The sequence below is a fragment of the Dromiciops gliroides genome, chromosome 6, assembly GCF_019393635.1.
Source record: "Dromiciops gliroides isolate mDroGli1 chromosome 6, mDroGli1.pri, whole genome shotgun sequence".
Lineage (NCBI taxonomy): Eukaryota > Metazoa > Chordata > Mammalia > Microbiotheria > Microbiotheriidae > Dromiciops > Dromiciops gliroides.
Window position 1 is genome coordinate 228,962,493 of NC_057866.1, and position 27,915 is coordinate 228,990,407.

Consider the following 27,915-nt stretch of genomic DNA (forward strand, 5'->3'; position numbering starts at 1 on the left):
CTTTCTTAAAAAATGGTGATGTTGGGGGAAGCTAGGTGGCGCAGTAGATAAAGCACCGGCCCTGGATTCAGGAGGACATGAGTTTACTCAGATACTTGACAGTTAGTTACTAGCTGTGTGACCCTGGGCAAGTCACTTCACCCTCATTCCCCCCCCCCCCCAAAAAAAAAAGTGGTGATGTCCTTATATGACTGACCAGGTTGCTAAGTACATTGGGACTATCACTATCTTTGTGTTGGATGTTGCTTTTATCAATATTTGCAGCCTGATAGTCTTTTAGCTTTTTTTGGTCTACCATCACACACTGCTGAATGAATCACTGGGTTTGGAGTTCATTAAAGCAATAGATAGGTCTTTAAAATCCACAAGACTTTACATTTTTTTTCTTTGAAAAATTTTAAAATAATAAACATTTTTTGGGTCAACTAGTGGCTCAGTGGATAGAGCACCGGCCCTGGTGTCAGTCAGGAGGACCTCAGACCCTGGGCAAGTCACTTAACCCCAATTGCCTCACCAAAAAAATAATAATAATAATAATAAGTGCAATTATGTAAAACATTACCATATTAGTTGGGGTTTTTTTTTGTTTGTTTTTAAGTGAGGCAATTGGGGTTAAGTGACTTGCCCAGGGCCACGTAGCTAGTAAGTGTTAAGTGTCTGAGGCCGATATTAGTTGTTCTATATAAGAAAACTTGAATAAAAGAAAAAATGAAAGAAAATGAAAAATAGCATGCTTTAGTCTGTGTTCAATCAATATCAGATCTTTCTTTGGAGTGGAGAGTATGCCTCATCATTAGGCCTTTGGGATTGTCTTGGATCATTGTATTGCTGAGAATAGTTAAGTCATTCACAGTTCTTCATCAAACACTATTGCTGTCACTGTGCATAATGTTCTTCTGGTTCTGCTCACTTCACTACACATTAGTTCATACAAAAGACTTTCCATTTTTGTCTTTCAGTATTTTACAAGGCCCATGATTTCATTGGTGTGATGCAAATCACCAATGCAAATTGCAGCCATTCCACAGCATCCTAGATGGTTCTTAGGAATTATTGTGGCCCTTACAATTTGTCAGTCATCGTCAGTCCATTTTCTAGTGACAAGCCAGCCTCTCTGCCCTGTAGGGTTCTCCAGTGACAGACCAAGTTTCTTACCTCGGTGTATTTGCCCACTTTGAGACACCACCTTTCCCAATTCTGCATCAAGACCCACATTCCCTGATCTTTCCAGTGAAAATGGTTTCCTTTCTCCCCAAATATTTCTGGAGTACTTTGTCTGGATCTCTGCTGCTTCTACTTCCCAGCATATTCTACCCCGTATCATCCTTACCTATGTATAGTTCTCCAGGAGAAGGCATGCTTCTTTAAAAAAAACAATGATACAATTGTTTTGACACAGTAGACCTTTCCCAGCAAACATCAAATAATCCAAAGTACATTATTGTGGGGAAAAGGGCAATTATGAGTTGCTAATAGGTAGGAGGGATACGTCTTCTGAACTTATGCTAAGATTAATGTATGAGTGTGGCATATATTTTCTCTTAAACAATGCACATTTCCAAAGCCTAGCATTAGGTATTTAATTAATCTTTAAACTGAATTGTGTTCAGTGGTTGCCAGCCCTTGTCTTGATAAGGTTTGATTGATAAGACCAATCAAAGCTTCCATTCCGCTGGCATGGCTTTTGTAAAACTGATCATTTTCAACTTTAAATTTTGCAAAGCACTTCATCTAACAAATATTCGAAGGAACTGAAGTTCAGGGAGAGGTTAAGGGACCTTCCCATGGTCACAGCTCTTCACTATCAGGGGCAGTATTTGAACGCAGGTCTCTCTCTCTTAACTTTTGCTAAATCCAGTGATCACATTGTCCTCATTCTAACAGCAAAAATAACTGACGGCATTTCTGCAGCACTTTAAGGTTTACTTTGTCTCATTTGATCTTTTTTTTTTTTTTTTAGTGAGGCAATTGGGGTTAAGTGACTCGTCCATGGTCACACAGCTAGCGTCAAGTGTCTGAGGCCAGATTTGAACTCGGGTCCTCCTGACTCCAGGGCTGGTGCTCTATCCACTGCGCCACCTAGCTGCCCTCATTTGATCTTTACAACACTGTAAGGGAAATGAGGATTGCAGATGAGGAACTGAGGTTGAGAGAAGTGAGTGACTGCCTGAGGCAGGATTCAAACTTCCCAGTGCCCACAGAATAAAACTTTAGTACAGGTTTACACTAATCCCTATTAAAGTGTTCAGGGAGCAAGCATTTATTAAGTACCTACTGGGTTTCAGGTACTGTTGTTAAACTGTGTGGTTACAAAAAAGTTTAAAATCGTCTTTGTCTTTAGGAAGTTTACATTTCTAATGGCATTTGATGTTGCTATACTAAATTTTGTTTTATTTGCCTCAGTCCCTCATTCCAGCTTGTCCAGGGAATGAAATGGAAAGAATATTGGATTTAGAGTCAGAGGACCTGAATTCAAATTCCTGTTCTGCTGCTTGCTAGCTGTGTGAAAGTTGCTTCACCTTTGGATCTCAGTCTCCTCATCTATAAATTGAAGGGATTGGACTTCGGTGATCTGGAAGGCTCCTTCTACTACTAAATTCTATGATTTGTGGACTGTCTTTCCGTCTTTGTTCCATCCACACATTTGATAAGCATTTCATATCTATGCTTTCATTCCATTCATTGATGATAAAAATTTTAATGAGAATTGGGCCAAGGACTTCAGGTCTTGGGTCTCGCAGAGAGGTTCATCCTATTGGAAAACAGTCTGAGTTTTCAGGAGTTTTTTTGATTTTCAGTTCTAGGTTTTGTATCTAAATAGGTCCAAGTGATGAACCTTGAATTAGTGTTTCTTCCACCACACCTTACCTGGTACATTTTGGAATAAGGAAATCATAATTTTCTAGTCAGCTCAGAATTAGCTGTGAAACTTTTTGTCTGTCATCCTTCATGTTGATTAATTCCTGTCTAATGAGTAGAAAATAAGAGCCTTTTCTGGATCCAGTGCCGCAGCACAATACCTTCAGTAACAAAAGGAGCTTCATAAATATGTGGCAAATTAAATTAGAATTGAAGTGTTTGCAAGTCTTGGAATACCTTCTGGCTATCAAGGGATCATAGATTTAAGGCCAGAAGGACCTTTGAAGATCACCCAGTCCAGCTCTTTCATTTTATAATTAGGAAACTGAGGCAAAGAGAGGCAAAGAATGCCTGAGTGTCACCCAGGGGGCAGGATGAGTGTTTGAGTCCTGGTCCTCTGATTCCAGATGCAGATGTTTAATTTGGAGGATTTTGTCAAATTCTTCATGAGTTTTTCTCTATTCATATTTTGCAACAGATGTTGGTCCACGAACTGCAATTATTATCATGGTGGTCTGTTTGCTTACGTTGACTGTGAGCACTGCAGGGCAAGATGACCGAATGTCTCATAAAATGGCATTTCTTTTTGTTTTTAGGCACACAACAAAGCTAACTCCTTTATTTGCTTCCAAGGAGAGCCTTTGAACGAGCTTTCCACTCAGAAGCAGTCTCTTTGTCTCCTCTGGTTTTGCTTATGGTGGGAATGGCATTACGATTGTGGTTCAGTTCCTTCACAAGTGTCATTTGCTTAATAAGGTTGTCTACTGAGTATCATTCATTACCTGAGTGCTTGCAGACTGGGTGGAGGGGTGGATGACACTTGGTGTATAGTCAAGAAGACTCTAGTTCAAATCTTGTCTTGGACAGTACTTGACCAATCTAGGGGATGTTGTTTAACCTTTCTCAAGCTGTTACCTGCTATCTGTAAAGTGAAAATAATAATGGTATCTTCCTCGAAGAGTAATTGTATCAAATGATGATATGATACTTAATAAAGCTCTTTGTAGATGTTAAATCTATAGGCTGTTTATCCTTTTGTGTGAAAAGGCTTCGCTGACATGAGCCTAATCATTAGAAAATGTAACTTCCAAAGTATCAAGAATTAATAAATGTCACCTAATGTAATTACAACCACTCACATTTTTTTACATGTTATTCTTAGTATCAGTTTTCTTTTCCTCATTCAGGATGATTATGCTGTCAGTGTTCAACATACTTAATACATCTCCTGAGTGCATTTTCTTTTATCTGTTGTGATAAAACTGGAATGTAGTGGTAGAGGGAGAGGAAAGAGCAGAAGCTGTTGACTGGGGATTCTGATTAATTAGGTTCTAGTTAATTGAAATTTAATGTGATATCTGAATTTTAATTTTTTCTAAGTTAGTATGTTTCAGTCACTGTGCTAAATGCTAGGGATACAAAAAGAAGCAAAAGACATAGTCTGTTCTCAAGGAGCTCACAATCTAATGGCAGACAACAAGCAAACAAATAAGTACAGCCAAGCTACAAACATGAAAAATAGGAAATAATTAAAGTGAAAGAAGGCACTAGAATTGAGGGGTAAAATTCTCTAATGATTAGTTTCTGTTGGATGGGCAGCCTATGGGAAAAGGCCATGATGATAATATTTCAAGAGGTATTGAAGGACCCCACTTTTAAATCGAAGTCTTAGAGAGTATATTATATAAGGAGCAGGTGGCTCAGGTTCAGGGCTGGTCTTGAGTCATGAAGACCCAGATTCAAGTTTTGTCCTTGACACATCCTAGCCATGTGGTCACGGACAAGTCACTTGACTCCTCATTGTTTCAGACAATGCTTGAAGGCTGTAAGTTAACAAAGGAGTTGCCAGTCAGCATAGGTGGAAGGGATTTCCACACAAGAACTTTCATGCACGGATGAAATTATGTCCATTACTCTAACAAGGTCTTCTCTTTTGTGCAGGAGTGTGTCGGTATCTCTGTATAGCATGCTTTAAAAGTTAATTGAAGCCCTATCACAGGATGATAATTTTAAAAATTGCAAAATGCTTTGTTGTATTCTATTAGGAAAAAACCAGTGGTTTCTATGAAAGTCTCATTGTGTAGCTTGTTCTTGCGAGCTGGCCTCTTTGAATGTAGTGACAGGCCATCTGCCGCCCTATCCCATCGCTATGTACAGCTTCTGCTGATGTCAGTTGAGAACAGCATATGTGAATAGAAGGGCAGCAGATGGCTTTGGGATGAGAAGGGTTTCACAAGTGGCCAGGGCACACTGTCCTCTGTGGAGTCACTTGAGGCACAGGTCCCATGTGGTTGGTGGATGAGTGCAGGACAGCGCAGGATACATTGTGGGGCTGCTTTTCTCTTTGTTGTTCCTAAGTCATGTCCCTCCTTTTACACTGAATAGAGGAGTCACCAAGCCAAGTGGTGTTTTTTTTCCTAAGTTTAATTTATTTTTAATCTTAAAATTTTTTTGAGTTCCAAATTCTCTCCCTTCCTCCCGCATCTCCCTCACCCATTTGAGCAGGCAAACAATATGATATCAATTATACATGTGAAGTCATGCAAAACAGATCTCCCTATTAGCCATGTTGTCCCAAAAAGGCAAATAATAAAAACCAGGAAACATAAAATGAAAAAAATATACTTTAATCTGTATTCAGAGGTTATCAGTTCTCTCTCTGGAGTCAGGTGCCATTTTTCATCATGTGTTCTTTGAAATTGTTTTGGATCATTGTATTGATTAAGGTAGCTAAATCTTTCACAGTTAATCATCCTTACAATATTGCTGTGTGTACAGTGTTCTCCTGGTTCTGCTCACTTCACTTTGCATCAGTTCATACTAAATTTTGTCAAGTTTTTCTTGACATCATTTCTAGCTAGCATTTCTTTTTCTTTCTTTCTTTTTTTTTTTCAGGGCAATGGGGGTTAGGTGACTTGCCCCGGGTCACACAGCTAGTAAGTGTCTGAGGCTGGGTTTGAACTCAGGTACTCCTGAATCCAAGGCTGGTGCCTTATCCACTGTGCCACCTAGCTGCCCTTGACATAATTTCTTATAGCACAATGTTACTTCATCACAAAACTATATTCTACAGACTACATTCCCCAATTGATTTTCAAAGCTGCTATAAATATTTTTATGTAAATATGTCCTTTTTCTTTTTCTTTGATCTATTTGAGATACAGACCTAGTAGTTGTATTGCTGGGTATGTACAATTTTATTAGATCCCTTTGGGCATACTTCCAGGTTGTTTTCCAGAATGATTGGACCACTTCACAACTTCGCCAACAGTGCATTAGTGTCCCTATTTTTCCACACTGCCTCCAACATTTATCATTTTCCTTTTCTGTTGTAGTAGTCAATCTGATAGGTGTGAGGTTGTACCTCAGAGTTGTTTTAATTTTCATTTCTCTAATCATTAGTGATTTAGAACACTTTTTCATGTGACTATTGATAGCTTTGACTTGTTCATCTAAAAAAGACCTTTTCATATTCTTTGACCATTTATCAACTGGAGAATGGCTCATATTTTTGTAAATTTGGCTCAGTTCCCTACATATTTGATAAATGAGAGCTTTATAAAGTGTTTTATATTATCTATAGTTAGTCTATTTTTCCCCTTTTAAGCATTTTTATTTAAATTTTTAGTTCCAAATTCTATCCCTACCTTACTTCCTCCCTGTCCTCTCCCTGAGGTGGCATATAATCAGATATGGGTTATACATGTACAATTATGTAAAACATTTCCATATTAGTCATTTTGTATAAGAAGACTCAAAGGAAAAATGAAAGAGAATGAAAAATAGCATGTTTCAGTCTGTGTTCAATCAATATCAGTTCTTTCTTTGGAGGTGGATAGTATGTTATCATTGGTTCTTTGAGATTGTTTTGGATCATTGTATTGCTGAAAATAGCTAAGTCATTCACAATTCTTCAAACAATATTGCTGTCACTATGCACAATGTTCTCTTGGTTATGTTCACTTCACTATACAAGTCTTTCCATGTCTTTCTGAAATAATCCTGCTTGTCATTTCTTATAGCACAATTATATTCCATCACCATCATATCACAGCATGTTTAGCCATTCCCTAATTGATGGGCATTCCTTTGATTTCCAATTCTTAGCTACCATAGTCTTTCTCTTTTTTGGGATGTCTTTGGGATATAAACCTAGCAGTGGTATTGTTAGATCAAAGGGTATGCACAATTCTAGAGCCCTTTGGGCATAATTCCAAATTGTTCTCCAGAATGGTTGGATCTTTTACAACTCCACCAACAGTTATCCCTAGTGCTTTGCACAGTGTCTGGTACATAATAAACATTTAATAAATCCTCATTAATTGATCAGTTTTTGTCATCACAATCAACAGATACCAGTAGCATAATTATTTTCACATGTGTGTAAGGGCACTGCTTTGTGAAACTTTTTGACCTTAAGAAGGCCATGTTATTTTTCAGTTGGGTGGCTTGTTCAATTTCGTTTTCTAAGATTGGGGTATTTAAGTATTTTATTTCTTCTGGCATATTGGATAGAGCACTGGCCCTGGAGTCTGGAAGATGTGTGTTCAAATTCCGGTGACTGTGGGCAAATCACTTAACCCCGATTGCATCAAACATCTGGGGCCATCTCTAGTTCTTCTGATCTATATCTTGCCACTAGACCCAAATGGCTCTGGAGGAGAGAGTGAGGTTGGTGACCTTGCACAGCCCTCCCTCACTTCAATTCAACAATTTCTTCTATTAATCTTGGTAATTTATATTTTTGTAGTTATTCATCCATTTTGTTTAGATTGTCAAGTTTATTGGCATTTAATTGGGCAAAATAGCTCCTAACAATTGTCTTAATATTCTCTTTATTGGTAGTGAATTCACTCCTTTCTTTTTTTTTTCCTTTTTTTTTTTTTTTTTTTTTTTTTTGCGGGGCAATGAGGGTTAAGTGACTTGCTCAGGGTTACACAGCTAGTAAGTGTCAAATGTCTGAGTCTGGATTTGAACTCAGGTCCTTCTGAATCCAAGGCTGGTGCTTTATCTACTGTGCCACCTACCTGCCCCTAACCCCTTTCATTTTTAATATTAGTAATTTGTTTTTCTTTTTTGCTTTTTAAAATCAAATTAACCGGTGTTGATTTTTTTTTCATAAAACCAGCTTCTAGTTTTATATATTAGTTCAGTGGTTTTTCTTACTTTCAATTTTATTAATCTCTTTTGGTTTTCAGGATTTTTAATTGGGGATTTTAATTTATTGATTCTCTAGTGTTTTTTTTTTTAGTGACATGCCCAAGTTATTGATCTGCTCTTTCTCTATTTTATTAATGTAAGCAATTTTATATGTATGTGTGTTTATTTTCCTCCCTCCCTTCCTCAGTACTGCTCGTGTTGCATCCCAACACACACCTTCCCCCCCCATCTTCCCCTCCATTATAATAGCTCTTTCATGCCTCTTTTTATGTAGAATGATTTACCCCATTCAATTCCCCCTCCCTTTCCAGTGCAATTTTCACTCCTTTATAGTAATAAAGTTGTTGAGTAACTAATAATATCTTGTGATATATAAAGATAAATAATTTAACCTTATTGAATTTCTTTTGTTTTCTTTCTTTTTTACCTTTTTATGTTTCTCTTGAGTTTTATATTTGGAGGTCATATTTTTTCCCCTGAGCTCTGTTCTTTTAATTAGGATGCTTGAAAGTCCTCTTTCATTAAATGGCCTTTCCCTCCCCTCCCAGCCCCCCATGAAATATTATTTTCAATTTTGCTGCGTAGGTGGTTCTTGGCTGTAATCATAACTCTTCTGCCTTTTGGTATATCATATTCCAAGACCTGCAGTTCTTTGATGTGAATGCTGCCAAATCCTGTGTAATCCATGATATTTGAATTGTTTCTTCATGGCTGCTTACAGTACCTTCTCCTTGATCTATGGGCTTTGGAATTTGGGTATGATATTCCTGGGATATTTAATTTGGGGATCTCTTTCAGGTGAAGATTGACAGATTCTTTCCATTTCTATTTTGCCCTCTAGTTCTAATATAGCCGGGAAGTTTTCTTTGATAATTTTTTGAAAGCTGTTGTCTAGGCTTTCTTTTTCCTTTATCATGGCTTCCAGGTAGTCTAATAATTCTTATATTTACTTCCCTGGATCTATTTTCTAGGTCAGTTGTTTTTCCAATGAGAAATTTCACAATTTCTTTCATTCATATTATATATATATATATATATATATACACACACACACACACACACACACACATAAACACATATTTATATGTGTGTGTGTATATATATTTACTTTTTTGGTTTTGTTTTATTGTACCTTGATGTTTCATAGAAGCATTAGCTTCCACTTGCTCAGTTCTGATTTTTAAGGAATTATTTTCTTAGTGAGCTTTTGTACTTCCTTTTCAATTTGACCAATTCTAATTTTTAGGGATTTATTTTCCTCAGTAAATTTTTGTACATCTTTTTTCATACTGTTGTTGTTTTTCATGATTCTCTTGTATTACTTTCATTTCTTTCTCCACTTTTTCTTCTACTCTAATGTGTGTCTTAAGATCCTTTTAAAGTTTCCCCCAGTAATTCCTTTTGGGTCTGAGACCACATTACATTTTTCTTTGAGGCTTCACATGTAGCTGTTTTGCCACTATTATGTCTAAAGTTTATACCTTGATCCTCCCTGTCATCATAGTAACTTTCTATAGTCAAGTTCTTTCTTTGCTTTTTGCTTATTTTTCTGCATTTTTTTGTGACTTAGTGTTTTCATGTGAAAGTTGGGCTCTGGTCTAGTACTCTTCCAAGCTTTTTGTGCTGGGGCTCAGGGTCTTTGTGCTGGCTTTCATTGAGCTTTAAAGCTTAGCTGTTTGCTTTCCCTGGAAAGCAGGCTACCCTTTGGCCTTGTACTGGGGGATAGGGCCTCCCTGTTGGCTTCCTCTGGATGTGGGATTTAGCTGCTGCTCTGCCCCAGGGGTGAGGCCCTGTTGCTAGGTTGCTATGGAAATGGGAGCCCAGTTCCAGGGCAGGGCTTCATTACAGGTCTGCAGTGGGGTCAAGGCCTCACTGGTAGTTTGTGCTGGGGGTGGCTAGGTTGGGGTCTTCCTTTTCTGCCCAAACTATACTCACTTGCCTAGGGGGCTGCTGATTTGCAGGTGGGCTGGGCCTGGATGGTGGATTGCCCTGGGTTTAGAGCCTTGCTACAGGCCCCCTGCTGTGAGACTGGCTAATATTGCTGCTCTTAGACCTCACTCCCCTTCCACCTCAGTGAGACAGACTTTTCCTGCCAGGCTGGTCTCCTACATCAATTCGGAAGTGCTTTTTTAGTTGTTTGGAGGATAATTTGGGAGGGCTTCCAAGGGTTCCTTCCTCATTCAGCCATCTTGGCATTGGAAGTCCTTAGGTCTTTTTTAGAAACTTGCGGTAATACTCCCCCACCTTCTATCCCCTGCTCAGTTTCCTGCTTTTCTTCTAATTTTGGCTGCATTGGTTTTGTTTGTGCAACCCCTTTTTAATTTCATAGAATCAAAATCATCCATTTTTCTTCCTGTGATCCTCCCACTTGTTTGGTCATAAACTCCTCCCTTATCCATAGTGTGAGAATCAGAGCACTACTAACCTGCTGAGAAAGATATTACAGGGAAACTCCACCATGAAAAGAAAGCATGTGACTTAGCATCCGAAGTGACCTTTTCTGGGGTTTTGAAGGTCACATTGGCATCAGGAAGTGATGTCTGCCTCCCGTGGCTCCTGTCAGTCAGTGTTATCAGCCAATTAGCTTGGATCTGTGTGTGTGTGGACAGCCCTGTTTCCTGTTTGACAGGGGGCTTCTGGAAGAAGCCACGATGAAGCGAGGTCTTTTCATTTCTGGACTTCAGCTTGGCGGCAGGGGCAGGCAGGATAGGGAGAGCAGGCAAATTTCATTCTTTATCCACGTGTTTCTTTTTACTAACTCCTAGTATACTTTGATAAACACTTAATGTCCAAAGATTGGTGCTATATGGTTTGTTTGTTTGTTTGTTTGGGCAGGGCAATGAGGGTTAAGTGATTTGCCCAGGGTCACACAGTTAGTAAGTGTCAAGTGTCTGAGGCCAGATTTGAACTCAAGTCCTCCTGACTCCAGGGGCAATGCTCTATCCTAGCTGCCCCTGGTGCTATATGTTTTTAATTTAAGGCAACCACTCCTTAGATTTTAGATATCACAGCTAGAATTTTAGACCTTACAATAGATTTCACAGGTAGAAGATTTTTTCATCCTCCTTATGATATTATTCTGTTTTGAGAAGAAAACCTCCCCCCCAGACATATCTGTTTCTTTTTTCAGGTGCCATGAAAGATTTCCTAATTGATGTTATAAAAAATTATGCTTAGAATAACTTTGGAAAACAAGCCTCCAAAGGTCTTTTAAGTGTTTCCTTCCTGCTCTGCCCCATCTTGCCATTTTCCCCAAATTTCCTTCTGTGGATTCTAAGTGAAGTGCAGAAAAAAAAATGCCAGAGGAAAATTTAGATTGTATTAGTATTATTCTTCAGTTTAAATGACTATTTCTTGTTCCTTATCAGTTTAAGTGGAAAATGAAAGTGACATATGGGCTTAGATTGCAGATAGTATTGTCTCTGTTTCATGGCCTCCAGAATAAAAATAGGGCCCTGAATTTGGAGTCAAAAGACCTGGGTTCAAATCTCAACTGTGACATTAGCTATTGATTTTGGGCAAGTTGCTTAACTTCTTTTAGCTTTCCCTCCCCTTCCCCTCCCCTTTCCTTTCTCTTTCCTTTTCCTAATCATAAAAGTATTTTATTATTTTTTTCCAGTTACATGTAGAGATAGTTTTCAACCTTTGTTTTTATAAAATTTCTAGTTCCAAATTTTTCTCCCTCCCTTTCTTCCCTCCCCCCTCCCCAAGATGGCCAGCATTTTGATATAGGTTATATATGTACAATCACATTAAACAAATTTCTGCATTAGTAACATTATGAAAAAAGAATCAGAACCAAAGGGAAAAACCTAAAAAAGAGTAGAAACAGTATGGTTGAATCTGCATTCAGATTCCACAGTTCTTTTCTTCTGGATGTGGAGAGCATTTTCCATCATGAGTCCTTTGGAATTATCTTGGATCATTGTATTGCTGAGAAGAGTTAAGTCTATCACAGTTGATCATCACACAATGTTGTTGATACTGTGTACAATGTTCTCCTGGTTCTGATCATTTCACTCAGCATCAGTTCACGTAAGTCTTTCCAGGTTTTTCTGAAATCTGCCTGCTCATCGTTTCTTACAGCACAATAGTACTCCATTACATTCATATACCACAATTTGTTTAGCATTCCCCAATTGATGGGCATCCCCTCAATTCCCAATTCTTTGGCCATCACAAAAAGAGCAGTTATATCAATTTCCTTTTCTATACAATTAGGGGTTTGGACTAGATGCCTTACATGTAAAGGCTCTTTTCCAGCCATAAATCTGTGATTCTTTGGTCCTGTTGTCTTATACCACAACCTAACCAAATGATTGAACGAAGTCCAAATGACTAAAATTAAAATCCTTATGTGACAGAGACAACTGAAAATATGGGAACAGCAGGAAAACTTCTTTTTCTTTACAGGATAGAGCGGAATCAGTAACATGTGGAAGGAAAAAAGCTTTCTGCTTGATGAAGAAACATTTGTGGCATGCAGGCCAGATGGAGTGTGAAATAGCCCAAGGGGAGGGGGAGAGTTACCTAGGGACTTTGGTTTGAAATTGTATTTTTAAGAGGAATGCAAGCAAACTCCTGGATTTCAGACAGTTTGGCTTTCTGGGACAATAATGGCCTTTAATTGTTCTGGCTTTTTTCAGCCTTTAATCAGAGTCAACACAGAAGTCATCCAGCAGGCCCATTTTCCTACCCCTTTTGAATTTCCATCAAGCCTGAGTTCAATCTATTTGTATACAAAGTGTCCTCCTCCTCCTTCTCCCTTGAGATATGGATTTTAGTGGTGAGAAAACTCTGGAGTCAGAATTTTCCTAGGTGAAAGAGTGATGAGATAAATGACCTGTAAACTATTTAAAATGAATGATTTTAAAGCATTCTCTCCATATTCCTCATGCTTTCCTGAAGGACTTTGTCTGATTTTCTCTTTTGTATCTAGTCCTTTCTTGTATTATACTTAATTGTACATGTCATATTTCCCCCCAACCTCTATAGAATGTGAACTTCTCAAGGACAGAGACTGTCATTTTTGAATCTTTGTATATCTGATGCCTTGCACATAGTAGGTGCTTAATTGAATTTATCATATAATTTTCAGTGGAAACAGCCATAGAATTTAAGAGTTTGAAAGGAATTGTAGAGGCCATTTATTCTATTTCCCCTCATTTTGTACTTGAGGAAACTGAAACCAAGTAAATTTTTTTTTTTGGTGTGTGTGGGGGGGGTGGTGGGCAATTGTGGTTAAGTGACTTGCCCAGTGTCACACAGCTAGTCAAGTGTCTGAGGCTGGATTTGAACTCAGGTCCTCCTGACTCCAGGGCTGGTATTTTATCCACTGTGCACGTGGATACCCTAAATTTAGTGGCTTGGGTGTGATTATACAGCTAATTAGGGGAAAGCTAAGGTGTCCCAACCAGTGGTTTTATTACTATACCAATCCTTGATTAGCTAACAAAGTATTCAGGCTATGCATGGAAATCAAATAAAGACAGTGTGGTCCAATGGAAAATTTATTCTGGATTGGACTCAACAATCTCTGAAGGTCTCTTTTGGCTTTGTTTCTTATTATCTTTTACCCCAAGTGCTCTCTTGTTCCTAACTTTCTTATTACTGTCAAGGGCATTCCCTATAGGTTCCTAACCTTGTTGGTATCTTGAACTCCTTACTCTCTACCACCAGTCATTTCCAAGATGTTGCCAAGTCCTGTTAATTCCATCTTTTCAACATCTCTCCTATGTGCCCCTTTCTCTCTTCTGACACTTCTGTGTTAGTGCAGGCTTTCACCATCTTGTGCCTGGACTATTGCAATAACCTTCTGGTTTGTCTCCCTGCCACAGTTCTCTGTACCCAGCTATTAAATTGTTTGTCTGGCCACAATACATTTTCTCCTCACCAATTCAGTGAATTTCAGTGGCATCCTATTACCTTCTCAAATATAACATCTGTTATTCAAACCATTCATAGTTTGGTCCCTTTCTACCTTTCTAGCCTTCTTACACCATACTCATGTCCACTTACCCTTCAGTGACATCTACCTCCTTGCTATTGTTCTCACAAGATACTTAATTAACCACCTGTGGGCATTTTCAAGGGCTCTCTCCGTGCCTGGAATTCTCTGGAATTTTACATAATTGCAAAAAAAAAAGTTTTGAATTTCAAATTCTGTCCCTCTTTCCCTCCCTCCCCTCTCTTCCTTGAGGCAGTAAGCGATCAGATATAGGTTATACATGTGCAATTATGTAAAACATGACCATATTAGTCATTTTGTATAATGCTTGAATAAAAGAGAAAATGAAAAGAAAAAAGAACAATAGCATGCTTCAGTCTCTGTTACATCAATATCAGTTCTTTCTTTGGAGGTGGATAATATACTTCATCCATCATTAGTCCTTTGTCTTAGATCATTGTATTGCTGAGAATAATTGAGTCATTCACAGTTCTTCATCAAACAATATTGCTGTCATTGTGCACACAAAGTTCTCTTAGTTCTGCTCACTTCACTATGCAAAGGTCTTTCCAGGCCTTTTCTGAAATCATCCTGCTTGTAGTTTCTTATAGCACAATAATATTCCATCACCTTTATATACCACAGCTTGTTTAGCCATTCTCCAGTTGATGGGAATTCCTTTGATTTCCAATTCTTAGCCACCACAAAAAGAGCTGCTATAAATGTTTTTGTACAAATAGGTCTTTTTTGGGGAAGACTTTAGGATATAAACCTAGTAGTGGTATTGTTGTATCAAAGGGTATGCACAGTTTTATAGCCCTTTGGGCATAGACAATTATTTTTTTCTTTATTATTCTTCATTTATGAGATTTTATTTTTCACACATAATGTAAATTCATTTTCTATATATATAGTATATGATGCTGTAGTACTGTAAATTAAAAACAAAAAAATTAAGGTATTATTAAATATCGATAACCTAATGTGACTTTTGGTGCTGTAGATCCGTGATCTTATGATTTAGTGTAGAACAAACCAGAAAATTGTACAGAGACCCCTGCATGGTGCTCTTCCTCTCTTTATACAGGATTTTGCATCTAATGAACTGCTGTACCAGAAGGACCTGGTGTCCTCTGGAGTAGCAAATAAACTTTGAGCTGAAAGTGGTGGGGTGGTTTGTTTGTTTCTTGGTTGGTTTGTTTGTTTTTGTGTTTGAGCATCTCAATAACTCATGAACTCATGTTTCAGACTAGATGTTGGATCTTAGAAGTTGGGTGGAAGATGATTCCACAACCGCTAGAATGAATTATTGGGTGGGGGTGAGGGTCTGTGTGTGATGAGCATTAACAGGAATTGAGCTGACTTCATCTTACATCTGTAAAACAAGTGGATGGAGTGGGAGACTCCCCCAGACTAAACTCTTCTTGATAGGAAGCTTTTCTAAATGTTTATTCATACAACACTTTTTTATTGAACATGTAACAATGGTGCCTGATAGCATGGTGAATCAGTTTGCACTTTCAGTCCATATAATGAGGCCTGAGAATTGTGACCAGAAGTTCATCTTGATATCCCATTCAGTAAATATTTATTAAGTGCCTCCCATGTGTGAGAACAGCACCAGGAGGGGGGAGAAGAAATACTGAGTTTGTCTTTCTCAGTTCATTTTTATGCAGCCTGTGGCCTTAGCACAGTACTTTTTTTCTTTCTTTCTTTCTTTTTTTTTTTTTTTTAGTGAGGCGATTGGGGTTAAGTGACTTGCCCAGGGTCACACAGCTAGTAAGTATCAAGTGTCTGAGGCCAGATTTGAACTCAGGTACTCCTGACTCCCCAGCCGGTGCTCTATCCACTGCACCACCTAGCTGCCCCAAGCACAGTACTTTACAGAGTGTAAGTGGCTCCCTACACAAATGAGTAAGATTTTATAAAATCATGTTGTTTTAGCCAAAGGGATGGTTTATGCACATGTATAGGTCACCTTTCACTATTAGCAAAGACAAGGTCTTCTACTAATTTGTTAATTAATATTTAGGATGTCCTAAAAGTCTTGGGATGTAATTGCACCAAAACTTTTGGGGTGTGTATGTGTGTGCTCTCACACATGCACACACACATATGTCATGTATTATCTCAATAAATATGTTATATTCATATATACATATAACATGCTTTTGCTTTCAGGTAGCCAGTTTTCTTTTGTTGTGTTGACATATAGCACTAAATAATAATTATTCACACTTGTGTAATGCTTTAAGGTTTGAAAAGCACTTTCCTCACAAGGACCCTTTGAGATAGTTCAAGAATTATTGCCTCATTTTACAGAGCAGGAAACTTAGACTCTTGAGGGTTTGTGATTTGTTAAAGTCCTACAAACTAGTAAGTTGCTTGTAGTAAGATTGAAATCCAACTTTTTTAACCCTAGGTTCTTCACAGTTTCCATTGTGTCAAACTTACTCTCTGTCCCTTGTTTATTCCTTCTCTCAATATATCTATTTTCTTTTTCTTTAAAAAAAAATCATAAAGTATTAATGGAATTACATGAGTTGGATCCCTTTTTGCATTATGGAAAGAACATAGAAATTGCTGTAGGGAAACATGAGTTTTAATCCCTGTTTTCCCTTTTACTAATCATGTACTTGGGGGAGTCTCAGTTAAATTGTTGAGATAACTAAAACATATCTCTTACATTAAGGTGGAAACATTCCTAAGATCTATTTTATATTTGCTTTCTTTTGAATTCAGCCTTTCCTGCATGGTGTGACTCAGGACTATTGAGATCTGTCTTAAAATTTTCTGCCTCTTTCTTCATCATACTGTTGTTCATCATTTTCTGGTGCTAGCACTCTTTCTAATGTGCTGCTTCTAATCTATGGTTTAGGAAACCATATGACTAGTTGTTAGAATTGTGTCTAAAATAAGAGATCATTAGGATCTGAATGAGGGTTGTTTCTTTGAATGCAATACATACATTTCCTGTCTGGATATCTATTCTTAGAGGTATTTTTTTGTGCTTGATATTGTTTTTAAAAATTTTGGTCAGGTTTTTTGCTTGCTGTTTCTTAGCTGTGTTTTTTAAGACATCACTGCTAAAGTAGGTTTCTTACATCTGACTGTGTGGTTTGCTTTACTAGTTGACAACTAGTTGTAACCTTCATCCTGCTACTTGATATAAGTTATTGTAAAAATAATGGCTACCATTAGACAGAAATAGTTACAAAAAATATCTAAAATTATTCTATACATCTATTTATCAGTTCTTTCTCTGGATTTGTGTATTTATAATAGTCAAAATGACTTGGCTGCTTAAAGTCATTCTTAAAAAATATTGCTGTTACTGTATACAGTGTTCTCTTGGTTCTGCTCACTTTGCCCTTCGTCATTTGTGCAAGTCTTTCCATTCCTTTCTGAGATCATTGAGCTCATTTCTTAGAGCACAGTACTATTTTATCATAACTATATACCACAACTTGTTCAGCCATTCACCAATTGATAGGGATCCCTGCAATTTCCACTTCTTTGCTACTACAAAGAGCTGCTGTAAACATCCCATTCATATTCAAAGTTATAATTAGTATTTGTGAATTTCCCTCCATCTTAGTTTTATTCACTATTTTCCTTCTCAGCTTCTCTTTTTACCCTATCCCCGGTACCTTATCTTCTCCCCTTACCATCCTATTCCTTATTTTATCCACCCTTGTGAGTGCCTCTCCCTGATCTCCCACTGCCCTCCTAAATCTTAATCTCTACACCCTTCTAAAAGTCTTTTTCCCATCCTCTCCCCAAGTTTTCTTACCTCTCTACATGTTCAGAAGACTTCTACACCCTTCCAGATGTACATGCTGTTTCCTTTTCAACCCAGATGAGAGTAAGGTTCTAATATTACCAGCCTTCCACCGCCAGCTGCTTCCTCTTTATTAGTTCTTTCTTTCACACCCTATTTTTATGATATAATTGCTCCCTTTTACCTTTTCCTACCCAATTTTATTTCTTAAGAATCGCCCAGTCATTTTCAATTTAGCCCCAATCTTTCTTTCAAACTACTTTAGTAATAATGATAGTTTTAAGAATACTGATAACATTCTCTCTCTGTCTCTGTCTGTGTCTGTGTCTCTCTCTCTCTCTCTCTCACACACACACACACACACACACACACACACACACATACACACAAAGTAAACAATGTGACTTTAATGAATGCCTTATAATTAGTCTTTAATGTTTTCCTTATATTTCTTCTGAATCTTTTATATAGAATTTTCCATTGGTTTCTGACAAAAAGTTGTTACAAATACCTGAAAGTCTTTTAGGTCATCAAATTTTTTTTTTTTGGTAATCCCCCTTCAGGATTATACTCAATTTTGCTGGATATTCTTGGAAACAACCCAAGCTCTTTTGCTCTTTGAAATATAATGTAGATCTTTTAGAGTAGAAGCTGCTAGGTCTTATAAAATCCTGACTGTATTTCTTTTTTTTTTTCTTGTTGCTTGCAATGTTTTCTCCTTAACTTGGGAGTTTTGAAACTTGGCTATGACATTCCTATAAGTTTTCCTTCTGGGATCTCTTTCAGGTGGTGGTGAATGGTAGATTTTTCTGTTTCTACTTTGCCTCTTCCCTGTGGAGAGAATACCTATGATGATGATATCACAAATTCCTGAAGCCCAAGAGTGCTGAGTTCAGTGGGCCTCTGAGTTACTGCCCTGTGCTTTCCACCCTATTTCATTCATTGACAGATGAATTTCTACTTCTTTTGTATTTTTTCTACTTAATCAAATGAAGTTGTCATCACTGTGCTAACAGCTGTAGAATAGCGCATCTCAATTGTCATCTAATTAAAAAGCTTGTAATGTATTAAGAATAAATAATACAGTCACATATAAAGTAGGAAAGGCTTTTTATATGGGAAATGTTTTGTTGTTAAGCCTTTGGGCTCTTCCTTCCATGGTTTCAGGAGGGTCACTTTGTTACAGTTTGGTATGATTGTGAATCTATGAAGAATGGGAATCTAGTGCTCTGATGGATCCGTCATTTCCTTAATTTGGATTTCCCTCCAGAGATGCAAGTTGTAATCCATCCATTCCTCCATGCCCTGTGTAACTCTTGTCTGTGTTCTCCTGAGTAATGTGCTGGGCCCTCCCTTACTTATCTCATGTCCAACTAGTACTGTCCCATGTGGAACACAATCCTCTTTTCTTCTCCCTCTCCCTCCCCCCCCCCCCCCAGTTTTGGAACTATTTCCAAGTTGAATATAGACCAGGTTATTTGAAATTCATACATTTATAGCACCTTTCTAAAGGTAGTATAATATAATGGTCAGGACACTGAGGAGGTATGGAATCCTGGAAGCTGTGACAAGTAAAATTAAATGTGGTCGCCCTGTTACTGTCTCAAGTTTAGGGAAAATTAGCTGAGGTTTATTATATATTTGTTACTTAGAAATTAGAGGCTACTGTACCAGTTTTGGGATATTAAGCATTTATTAAATCATATTAAGTATTAGTAAAGATAGAACATATGGTTCTGAAAGTTAGGAAAGCCTAGCTAGGATCTAGCGGGGAGAATCATCTGCGCCCTGTCTCCTTGAGCATCCCAGGCCAAGAGAGATCAGTGAGCATAAGCTCTCTGAGGGAAGGACCAGAGGCAGCCCTTACACACTGCACAAAGCTAATTGGCTAGCAGCATTCAAATCTATTGGTTCACTGGATTTGAGGGTGGTCCGGCACCGTTGTGCTGATGTCAGAGCCCAGAGAACACATCCTCTGGCGGGAACAAGGCTTTCAGGTGGGTGTGGTTTTGAGTGAGGTAACTTCCTGATTCTGGGCTGGCCTTAAGAAAGGTCAGGCCAGGCTCTCTCAGCAGGGGGGCCTCTGGGAGTCCCCAAACCCTTATTTATTTATCTATCTATCTATTTATTCATTCATTCATTCATTCATTCATTTATTCATTTATTTATTTATTTATTTTGGTGGGGCAATGGGGGTTAAGTGACTTGCCCAGGGTCACACAGCTAGTAAGTGTCAAGTGTCTGAGGCCGCATTTGAACTCAGGTACTCCTGAATCCAGGGCTGGTGCTTATCCACTGCGCCACCTAGCCGCCCCCCCCAAACCCTTATTATTAATAATTTTCTCACAAAGGCTAGGTTTGAAGTTGGGAGGGACAGTTGCACTCATCTCATTTTGTAGATGTCTACCTCAGGCCAGACAAGTGGAAGAACTGGGCTTTGAATCCAGGTACTTGGGTGCCATATCTAGCACTCTTCAGGTTCTGGCTCTGTTGATTAATAGCTGTCAGATCTTGAGCAAGTAACTTCTTAAAATTCTACTTTTCTCATTGATAAAATGAGGGCCACAATATTTGAATTCCCTGCCTCGCAGTATTTGAATAAAATGCTTTGTAAACTCTAGAGTCTCTAAATTTGAGTATTTATCATCATTATACTTAAGTATTATCATTATCCCCATATGAAGGGAAAGATGACTACCAGGCTCCAGAGATTGAAGATTTTAAAAACGGTCTTAAATCTTCATTTCTAGTCCAGTGCAATTTGCATTTTATCATGTTCTCTCTCTAGGGTGATTTTTTTAAATGGATTAGCAATATTAATGTATAATATTAGGATAATTAATATTATTATGGTAATTAGTATAAAATGAAATATTTTCTGATCTTTCTGCAAAATATAACTTTGGAGCCTAAATGTCTTAGATTTAAAATGTTTTACCTTTTTTCTTTTCTTTCTTTTTTTTTTTTTTTTTTGGCTTCTTAGTAGCTTGACAGTTGGGATCAACTCTATAATATGCTGTGTCCTCACAAAACCAAAACCCAACAATTTTTATTGTTGTTATAGTTTAACAATGGCCTGGCGGCATTTATTTTTAACAGTAATTTCTACTGGAATTAACATCTGCTGTGAATTGAAGTGAGGTTTGTGAGGTTTGTGTCATGTCAAAAAGAAAAGGAAGGGAAAAAGCCCCCAACTACTCTTAATTTGAACCCAGATTTCCTCTGATGTCTCATACATCCAGACAGCTGGTATGAGTTTTGTTGATATTTATATTGTCAGCTCCTCACAGTTCCTTGCACCTTGTAATAGTTTTAACGTTGTCACATTACCCAGTAAGTAAATATTTTGGCCTTAGCATGTCTTTTAGTATGTTGGTTCTTACAGATCTATCTCATTTCTCTCTGAAGACTAGTATACAGTTACATAGGCATTTATTATGATTTCATTGGTCCCTCAGTAGAAGGGAAGAGAGAAACTTAAAGAGGTTGATCAAAAAGTATACAAATCTCTTATTCAGTCTTGGAGTTTAGACTGGTTGGAAACCAGGGGTGTGCTAGAGTCAGCCCAAACTGGTTCTCAAGATCTGGTTACTAAATTTTCAGTCTGAGTATTTATACCTGGGAAATCAGCAAATCCCACAAATCAGGGCTTCATCTATTTATTTATTTGGTTTTTGGTGTCTAGACTGAAGAAAGTGTTGGAGTAAATGTGCATAATGCACATTAAACTTAAAATTCTATTGTTGTACATTCCCACTCCTCTCCTCCAAGCCAGTAGTTAAACATTTACCAGCATACCTCTGATGGAAACTGTACAGCTCAGAAACTTGGTCCAAAACTAATAAGATCAATGATTATTTAAGTCTAGATTGAAGTTGTTATAAAGATAGAAGAGTTTAAGTTTTTAGTTTAGGGACAGAAAAGAGGGTATTTGTACTCTTTAAGACTAAAACTTATCACTAAAATTTGTGATCTTGCTGTTGACATTAACTTCATGGTAAAATAGATATCACTTCTTAACTGCTGTTAAGAAATGTTGATTATTTCCCTCCTTTGTTCATTTCTGACACAACAGTTGCATTTTAAGTTTCAGATGACCAATTTTCTGGAGATGTTTTTAATCTGTGTTGGTCAAACTGGACTTAGAGAAAAAAATTTCTTGGCTCTAAAAGTATGTAATACTGAATGTTATAATGTTATTTGCATCACTTTATGGAATCATGTTTGCATTCACAAGTTAAACAGGTGGTTTTTTTGCTAAGCTACTATCATGATTAAGTTGACAAACATTTATTAAGCTCAGTCCCAAGTACAAAGGCAAAACCAATGTGAAGGCCACGGGGATAAAGACCAGGCCCTATGATTTCATTGATCTAGGGGACTCCTGGAAGAGGGAGTTCACACATTTTTTGGCGACTTATTCTCTTAGAGAGTGGCCTGGTGCACTGAGAGTCATTGCACCCAACTCTGACTGTGAGGCCATCATCCATATTGCCTCTTGAGAAGGCAGAAATGCTCTTCATTTCACCGGAAGACAATTTTATCTTTTTTTTCCTTTCTCTTTTTCAGCCATGAAGACTTTGAATTCATTTCGGGAACCCGGATGCGGAAACTTGCCAGAGAAGGACAGAAGCCTCCTGAAGGTTTCATGGCACCCAAAGCCTGGACTGTGCTGACTGAGTACTACAAGGCCTTGGAGAGCGTCTAAACCTTATTAACCCTTTGACACTTGGTTTATTAACACAGAGGGGACCACACAGCTACTGTTTGCACTGCTTTGTTGTGGTGTTTGGGAGGAGGTTGTTCCTTAAAAACAAACCTTTTTTCTTTAACTTAGCATCTTTTATTTGGCCTACCTTGTAGGTTCTATTATTTACTGCTGGTTTTAATGTATCATTTCATTTTATTATGGTTAATCATCCTGCATTAGGATTTAAAAATCTTGCCTTTTTATATCATATTTATGTTTCTTTCCCATGATTTTTGCAGCTGTTATGTTGGTTTTATTCTTTAGAAAGGAAATATTTTCCTTCTCTTTAAAAACAGAACATCCTCTGTCCCATGCTCTCTATCAAAACAATAGAGATGGCTTGATCTTGCTTTTGTACTGTAAGTGAGCTGCGAGACATTTGTAGCAATTATAGATTTTACTACTCTGAAATATAATCAGACTCTTTATTTCCAATCATTTATTAAGCCCCAAACCATTGTGATCTAAAGCTTTCTTATTATGTATGTAAATCCAGAATTGACTGACTTTATGCAACAGAATTAAACTTTTGGCTTCTTATTTATGATATTGCCTTCCTTGCTTACATCTCTTTTCCTCATTTCTAAGTGCAAAATAATTAACTTTTGCTGCATAGGATTTGGTTTAATTTGCTTCATTGTCTGAGTTGTCTGGTTCTGTTATCACCTGACGTGCCTTCTGGATCTTTTATCTTCTTCATGGATACCTGGAAAAATGAGCACACCAAAGGAGGTTTCTCTGCTGTGTTGTCTATTTTCTTGATTTCTTTGAGTGCCTTTTCAAACATAGATTGGTTAAAATGATGCAGGTCAAGCTGGCAAAAACCAGGTCTCTTCCCTTCCCTGCTTAGAGGAGAGTTGAGTTTGGTTGAATCTTAAAGGGCTTTATTTCTGGACCAAATATCTGAAGAGGTTGTTCAGTTAGCTAGCATTTATTAAGTCCCTACTTTGCGTCAGGCAGTATACAAATTTATAAATATACAAAGAAAAGCAAAAACCCCCAAACAAACCCCAAAACACTAGTCCCTGCTGTCAAGGAACTCAATCTAATGGGAGAAGACATGTGAACAATTGTGTACAAACAAGATATATCCAGGATAAATTGGAGATAGTCTCAAGGAAGACGCTAAAATAAGGCCTCTTGTGGAAGGCCGAGACTTGAAGGAAGCCAGAGAGGAGGAGGCAGAGAGAGTCCCAGAGGAGGGGAAGGCAGGCAGGGAACACTGATTCCAGATAGGGAATGTTATGTGCAAGGAGGCCAGTGTCCTCCTTGCTTTCTTCCACAAACTTTGACAATACCTTTCCACTTTTCTTCTACGAAAGGACTAATATGGTCATGTTTTACATAATTGCAATGTATACCTTTTATTTCATTGTTTACTCCCTCAGGAAGGGGGGAACGGGAGGGAGAGAAGGAGGGATAGAATTTGGAATTCCAAATTTTAAATAAAAATGTTTATTATTATTTTAAAAAGAGAAGAAAATAAGGGGCAGCTAGGTGGTGCAGTGGATAGAGCACTGGCCCTGGAGTCAGGAGGACCTGAGTTCAAATCCGGCCTCAGACACTTGACACTTAACTACCTGTGTGACCCTGGGCAAGTCACTTAACCCCAATTGCCTCACCAAAAAAAAAAAAAGAGAGAGAGAGAGAGAAGAAAATAGCTTTCCAACTCCAAGTCCTACATGTGATGTTTGCTTTGTTTTTGTGTCTAATACAGTACTATCCTCACTTTTTAAAATGAAGCTGTTTCTAAACAGAATATATTTATAATGGGGGCAGGTTTAATCTGACTCATAAAGTAAGGAATATTGGAGGAAGGCACTCGGTCTTGTTAGTTGCTGGAGGTAACTAAAAAAATATTGTTATTGCATAGTATTTAAGCCTTTGGGGTGGGGGGTGCGGTATTTTGGAAAGTAAAGGTTGAGTAGTTGTATATGAACAACTGCCCCTAAACATAGAGATTTTTCTCATTTTTTCCCCTAGTGGATACAAGGAAAATCAGACTACTTCCCACCTTTGTATCTTCACATATACATAATATAAATGTATTCTTTTTTATTCTCTTAACAGTCATAGATAATCATAGCATTTTAATACTCCTGGGAAAAACTATGGTACCTTTCAGATTTAAGCCTCTATATTGGCTTGTTTGAAGTTCTCTTTAACATTTTCTGAGGGGAAAAAAAAGTGCCTTGGGCCCCTTAAGAAAGAAACATTTTAGGCCAAAGGATCTCTGACAGGTAAATCTATAAAATCCTCTTGAAAACCTTCAATTGTATATTGCTTTTAGCTCACTGTTGGAGTATTGAAGCAAGCTGGTATAGTGGACTAGAAGGAAAACTCACAATACAAGTGCAACTACTAAGGTATTTATTTCTTGGGTTGTTACTCGAAATTATTTGTCATTTTTTACAGTTAGTAATTTTATAGTAGTTGTGCTTTATTGATGGATTGATTAAAGCAAAGTTGGATTTGTAGAACCACAGAATTTCAGAGCTGGAAGTCAGTGACCCTATGTAGTCCAACCTATGCCCTTTCCCTCCAGTCTCCTTCTACTATAAACACAGCAAGTGGTGAGCTATCCTGTACTTGAAAATGTCCATTGAAGGAGAACCTACCACTTTCCAAGATAACCCCTAACCCCTTTTTTGTAGCTCTGATTGTTTAGAACACTCATTAAGTGTATTTGAATAAGGAAAAACTCTAGTAGATCTCTAATGCTATTAATGTGGGCATTCCTTCTAACATGGAAGAAGGTCTATAAAGTGGTTTATGGGATAAGAGAATAGGTGTTTCAGTGTAATGAACATGGGATTATGATAAATTTCAAAATCTAGAGTTAAATGCAATTTAAGATGTGAAAAAGGAAAGAATACACATTTGGTTATGGCTTCTTCGATAATTTAGTATCTTCATAAAGTGCCAAAGGTCATTATTTACTCATAAAATCAAGGTAGTGAAATTATTATTATTATTATTATTATTTTAAGTGAGGCAGTTGGGGTTAATTGACTTGCCCAGGGTCACACAGCTAGTAAATGTTATGTGTCCTAAGCTGGATTTGAACTCAGGTACTCCTGACTCCAGGGCTGGTGCTCTATCCACTGCGCCACCTAGCTGCCCCCAGTAGTGAAATTCTTAATAAAATTACTGCATTGGGGACATAAATTCAGAAGGTATGAATGGTATACATGGTGATGATTGGGAAGCATTATGGAGGGTATGGGTCAGGTTTGATTTAAAGAACTCTTACCAAACAGAAGCCAGAACCCCAGGGAGCGAGTAGACGCTGGAGTACTGGAGAGGAAGATGAATGAGGGTCGGAAGGCCCAAGAATTTGGTGATGAGTGAATAGAGTGGTACCTGTAGAAAAGATTCAGTAGAAGTGGGTTTGGAAGTTCAGGAAGAGGAGTTTGGGTGACTGCACTTTTCTTTGGGGAAAGCTTAGTAGTGAAGAAGAAAAATGATATGGGATGACAGCTAAAAGGAATAGAGGAGTGAAGGGAGCCTTGAGGGTTATAGGTGTATGGGAGAGAGCTAGCTAAAAGCAAGGGAGAGACTGAAGGTGCATGAGAGAGGGGACAGTAACTGAAAGGAGGAGGGACTGGGTTTAAGAGGACAGGTAATAGAGATTTAACTTGGTGAATGTATCTCTTCTGGGCAAACTTTTCTGCAAACCAAGTCCCAGCTAGACTCTTTGCTTTGCTTTTAGAAGAATAGAATGATAAGTGCATGGTTCTTTGTGCCTGATCCCTTGGGCTTTACACCCCATCATATTTTCAGTGAGGTAAAGCAGAAGAGAAGCAGACAAATACGGAATTATGTATGTATTCAATCTAGTTGTCTGATGTAGCCAAAAATTGTTTTCCCTCTTCCTACTCCATAAAATGGGTCCAGACTACCCCCTCTCCCCCAAAGCTCACCCTCCAAGTCTCTTTGGTCAAATACTTCTGGAAAACTCAGCCCCATTTTTATCAACTGATCAGCTGGAAAAGTGAATGGAAAAAGCATTTTAAAAACGGGAAAGAACATACAGTCATCTTGGGCAAGGATGTTGTGTTTTAAATCTGGCAGTTCCTTACTCCACAGTGATAATCAGGACCACATATTTGAGTTTAGCCAAGAAGGGACCGATTAAACATGAATACTTATTTGGAAGCCAGTGCTCAAATATTTAACCTATCATGAAAAATTCGGAAGTTATGCTTCCTACATATGGTATCTTTTTATTGGCACATTTAGTGTTGGATTGACTCAGGGAGGTATTTGCCCAGTGGGCCTTTTCTTTGTGTGTGGAGGGGGGAGGTCTGTTATAGAGGGCCTATGAGCTCCTCCGGCACTAATCCTGTTGGATTCCTTTCTCTGCCATACCCACAATCTTACCATTTATATAGTTGCATCTGTTAGGCAAATAAAAGCCTGCCCACTTAACTTTTAGGCTTTAAAGCCTTTAAGGATTTGGAAATTTTTACCCTTGGGCCAATGCCAACCCTGAGTTTCACTGATGGACTGTACCATTCTTTGGATGGGGGGGGGGGAATGGAGAAAGCCTAAAAAAGAGAACTGGAAATAGAGTTCCAGGGAGGTTGGGGTGACAGAAACCAAAGCCACCCTTTCTGGCCTATGTTCTTTATCTCTAATAGAGTCTTTCAGTCCCATGGCTTCAACTGGGACCTTTGTGGGTGACTCAGCTATTTATTTACAGTGTCTTCTTTCTTGTGCTTTTAGACTTTCATTTCCAACTATTGTAAGGCTTTCCAGCCTGTTAATGGGATGCCATGGATACCTCAAAGTCCATGTGGCCTCTCAGAAACTGCTTCTCCTGACAATCCTATTTTTGGTTATTGTTCTATTATCCTGCGTGTCCCCTCTGGTTCCAGATTGATATCTTCCTTGATTTCTCCCTCACCCAGGCTTCCTACATCCTATCAGTCCCTAAGTCTCTTCCATCCTACCTTTGCAACATCTCTTGCATTTTTCAAGGCTGAAGTCAAACTAATGCTGTTATTGCTAATGCCATGGGGGCTGTGATGGAGGCAAGATGTGGTCTGGGTGCCTTGGCTATTCCCAGAGATTTGGGGCTTACCTGACTGTTGGTAGCAGTTGACCAGTAGTGGTATTGGCAGTGGCAAGGAGAACTGCCACCTTTATAAGTGTTGAGGAGCCAGTCTGGAAAAAGGGCTGGTGACCTGGGTAATACCTATCCCCAAGAATCTTGAATTCTCTTCAGTGGAGTGAGGGTAGTTTTATTGCCAAGATAAATAGAAATAAAGTCAATGTGCCACAGTGGATAGAGTGTTGGACTTGGAATCAGAAAGACCTGGGTTCAAATCCTGTCCCAAGCACTTGTGACCTGTGGCAAGTCACTTAACCACTATGGCCTCAGCTTTCTCTTCTGGGAGAAAAGGAGGTTGAATT

General features: G+C 38.2%; 1 protein-coding gene across 2 annotated transcripts in view; it reads left to right on the forward strand.

Moving 5' to 3' along the window:
• The window catches only part of PAPSS1 (3'-phosphoadenosine 5'-phosphosulfate synthase 1), a 138,303-nt gene extending 115,259 nt beyond the window's left edge, over positions 1 to 23,044 (forward strand). For both annotated transcript variants that reach the window (XM_043973385.1, XM_043973386.1), the window contains one exon: positions 22,317 to 23,044. In XM_043973385.1, the coding sequence (XP_043829320.1) occupies positions 22,317 to 22,455 (139 nt within the window). In that variant the 3' untranslated portion in view covers positions 22,456 to 23,044. The remainder of the gene's footprint in view (positions 1 to 22,316) is intronic.
• The last annotated feature ends 4,871 nt before the right edge of the window (positions 23,045 to 27,915 follow it).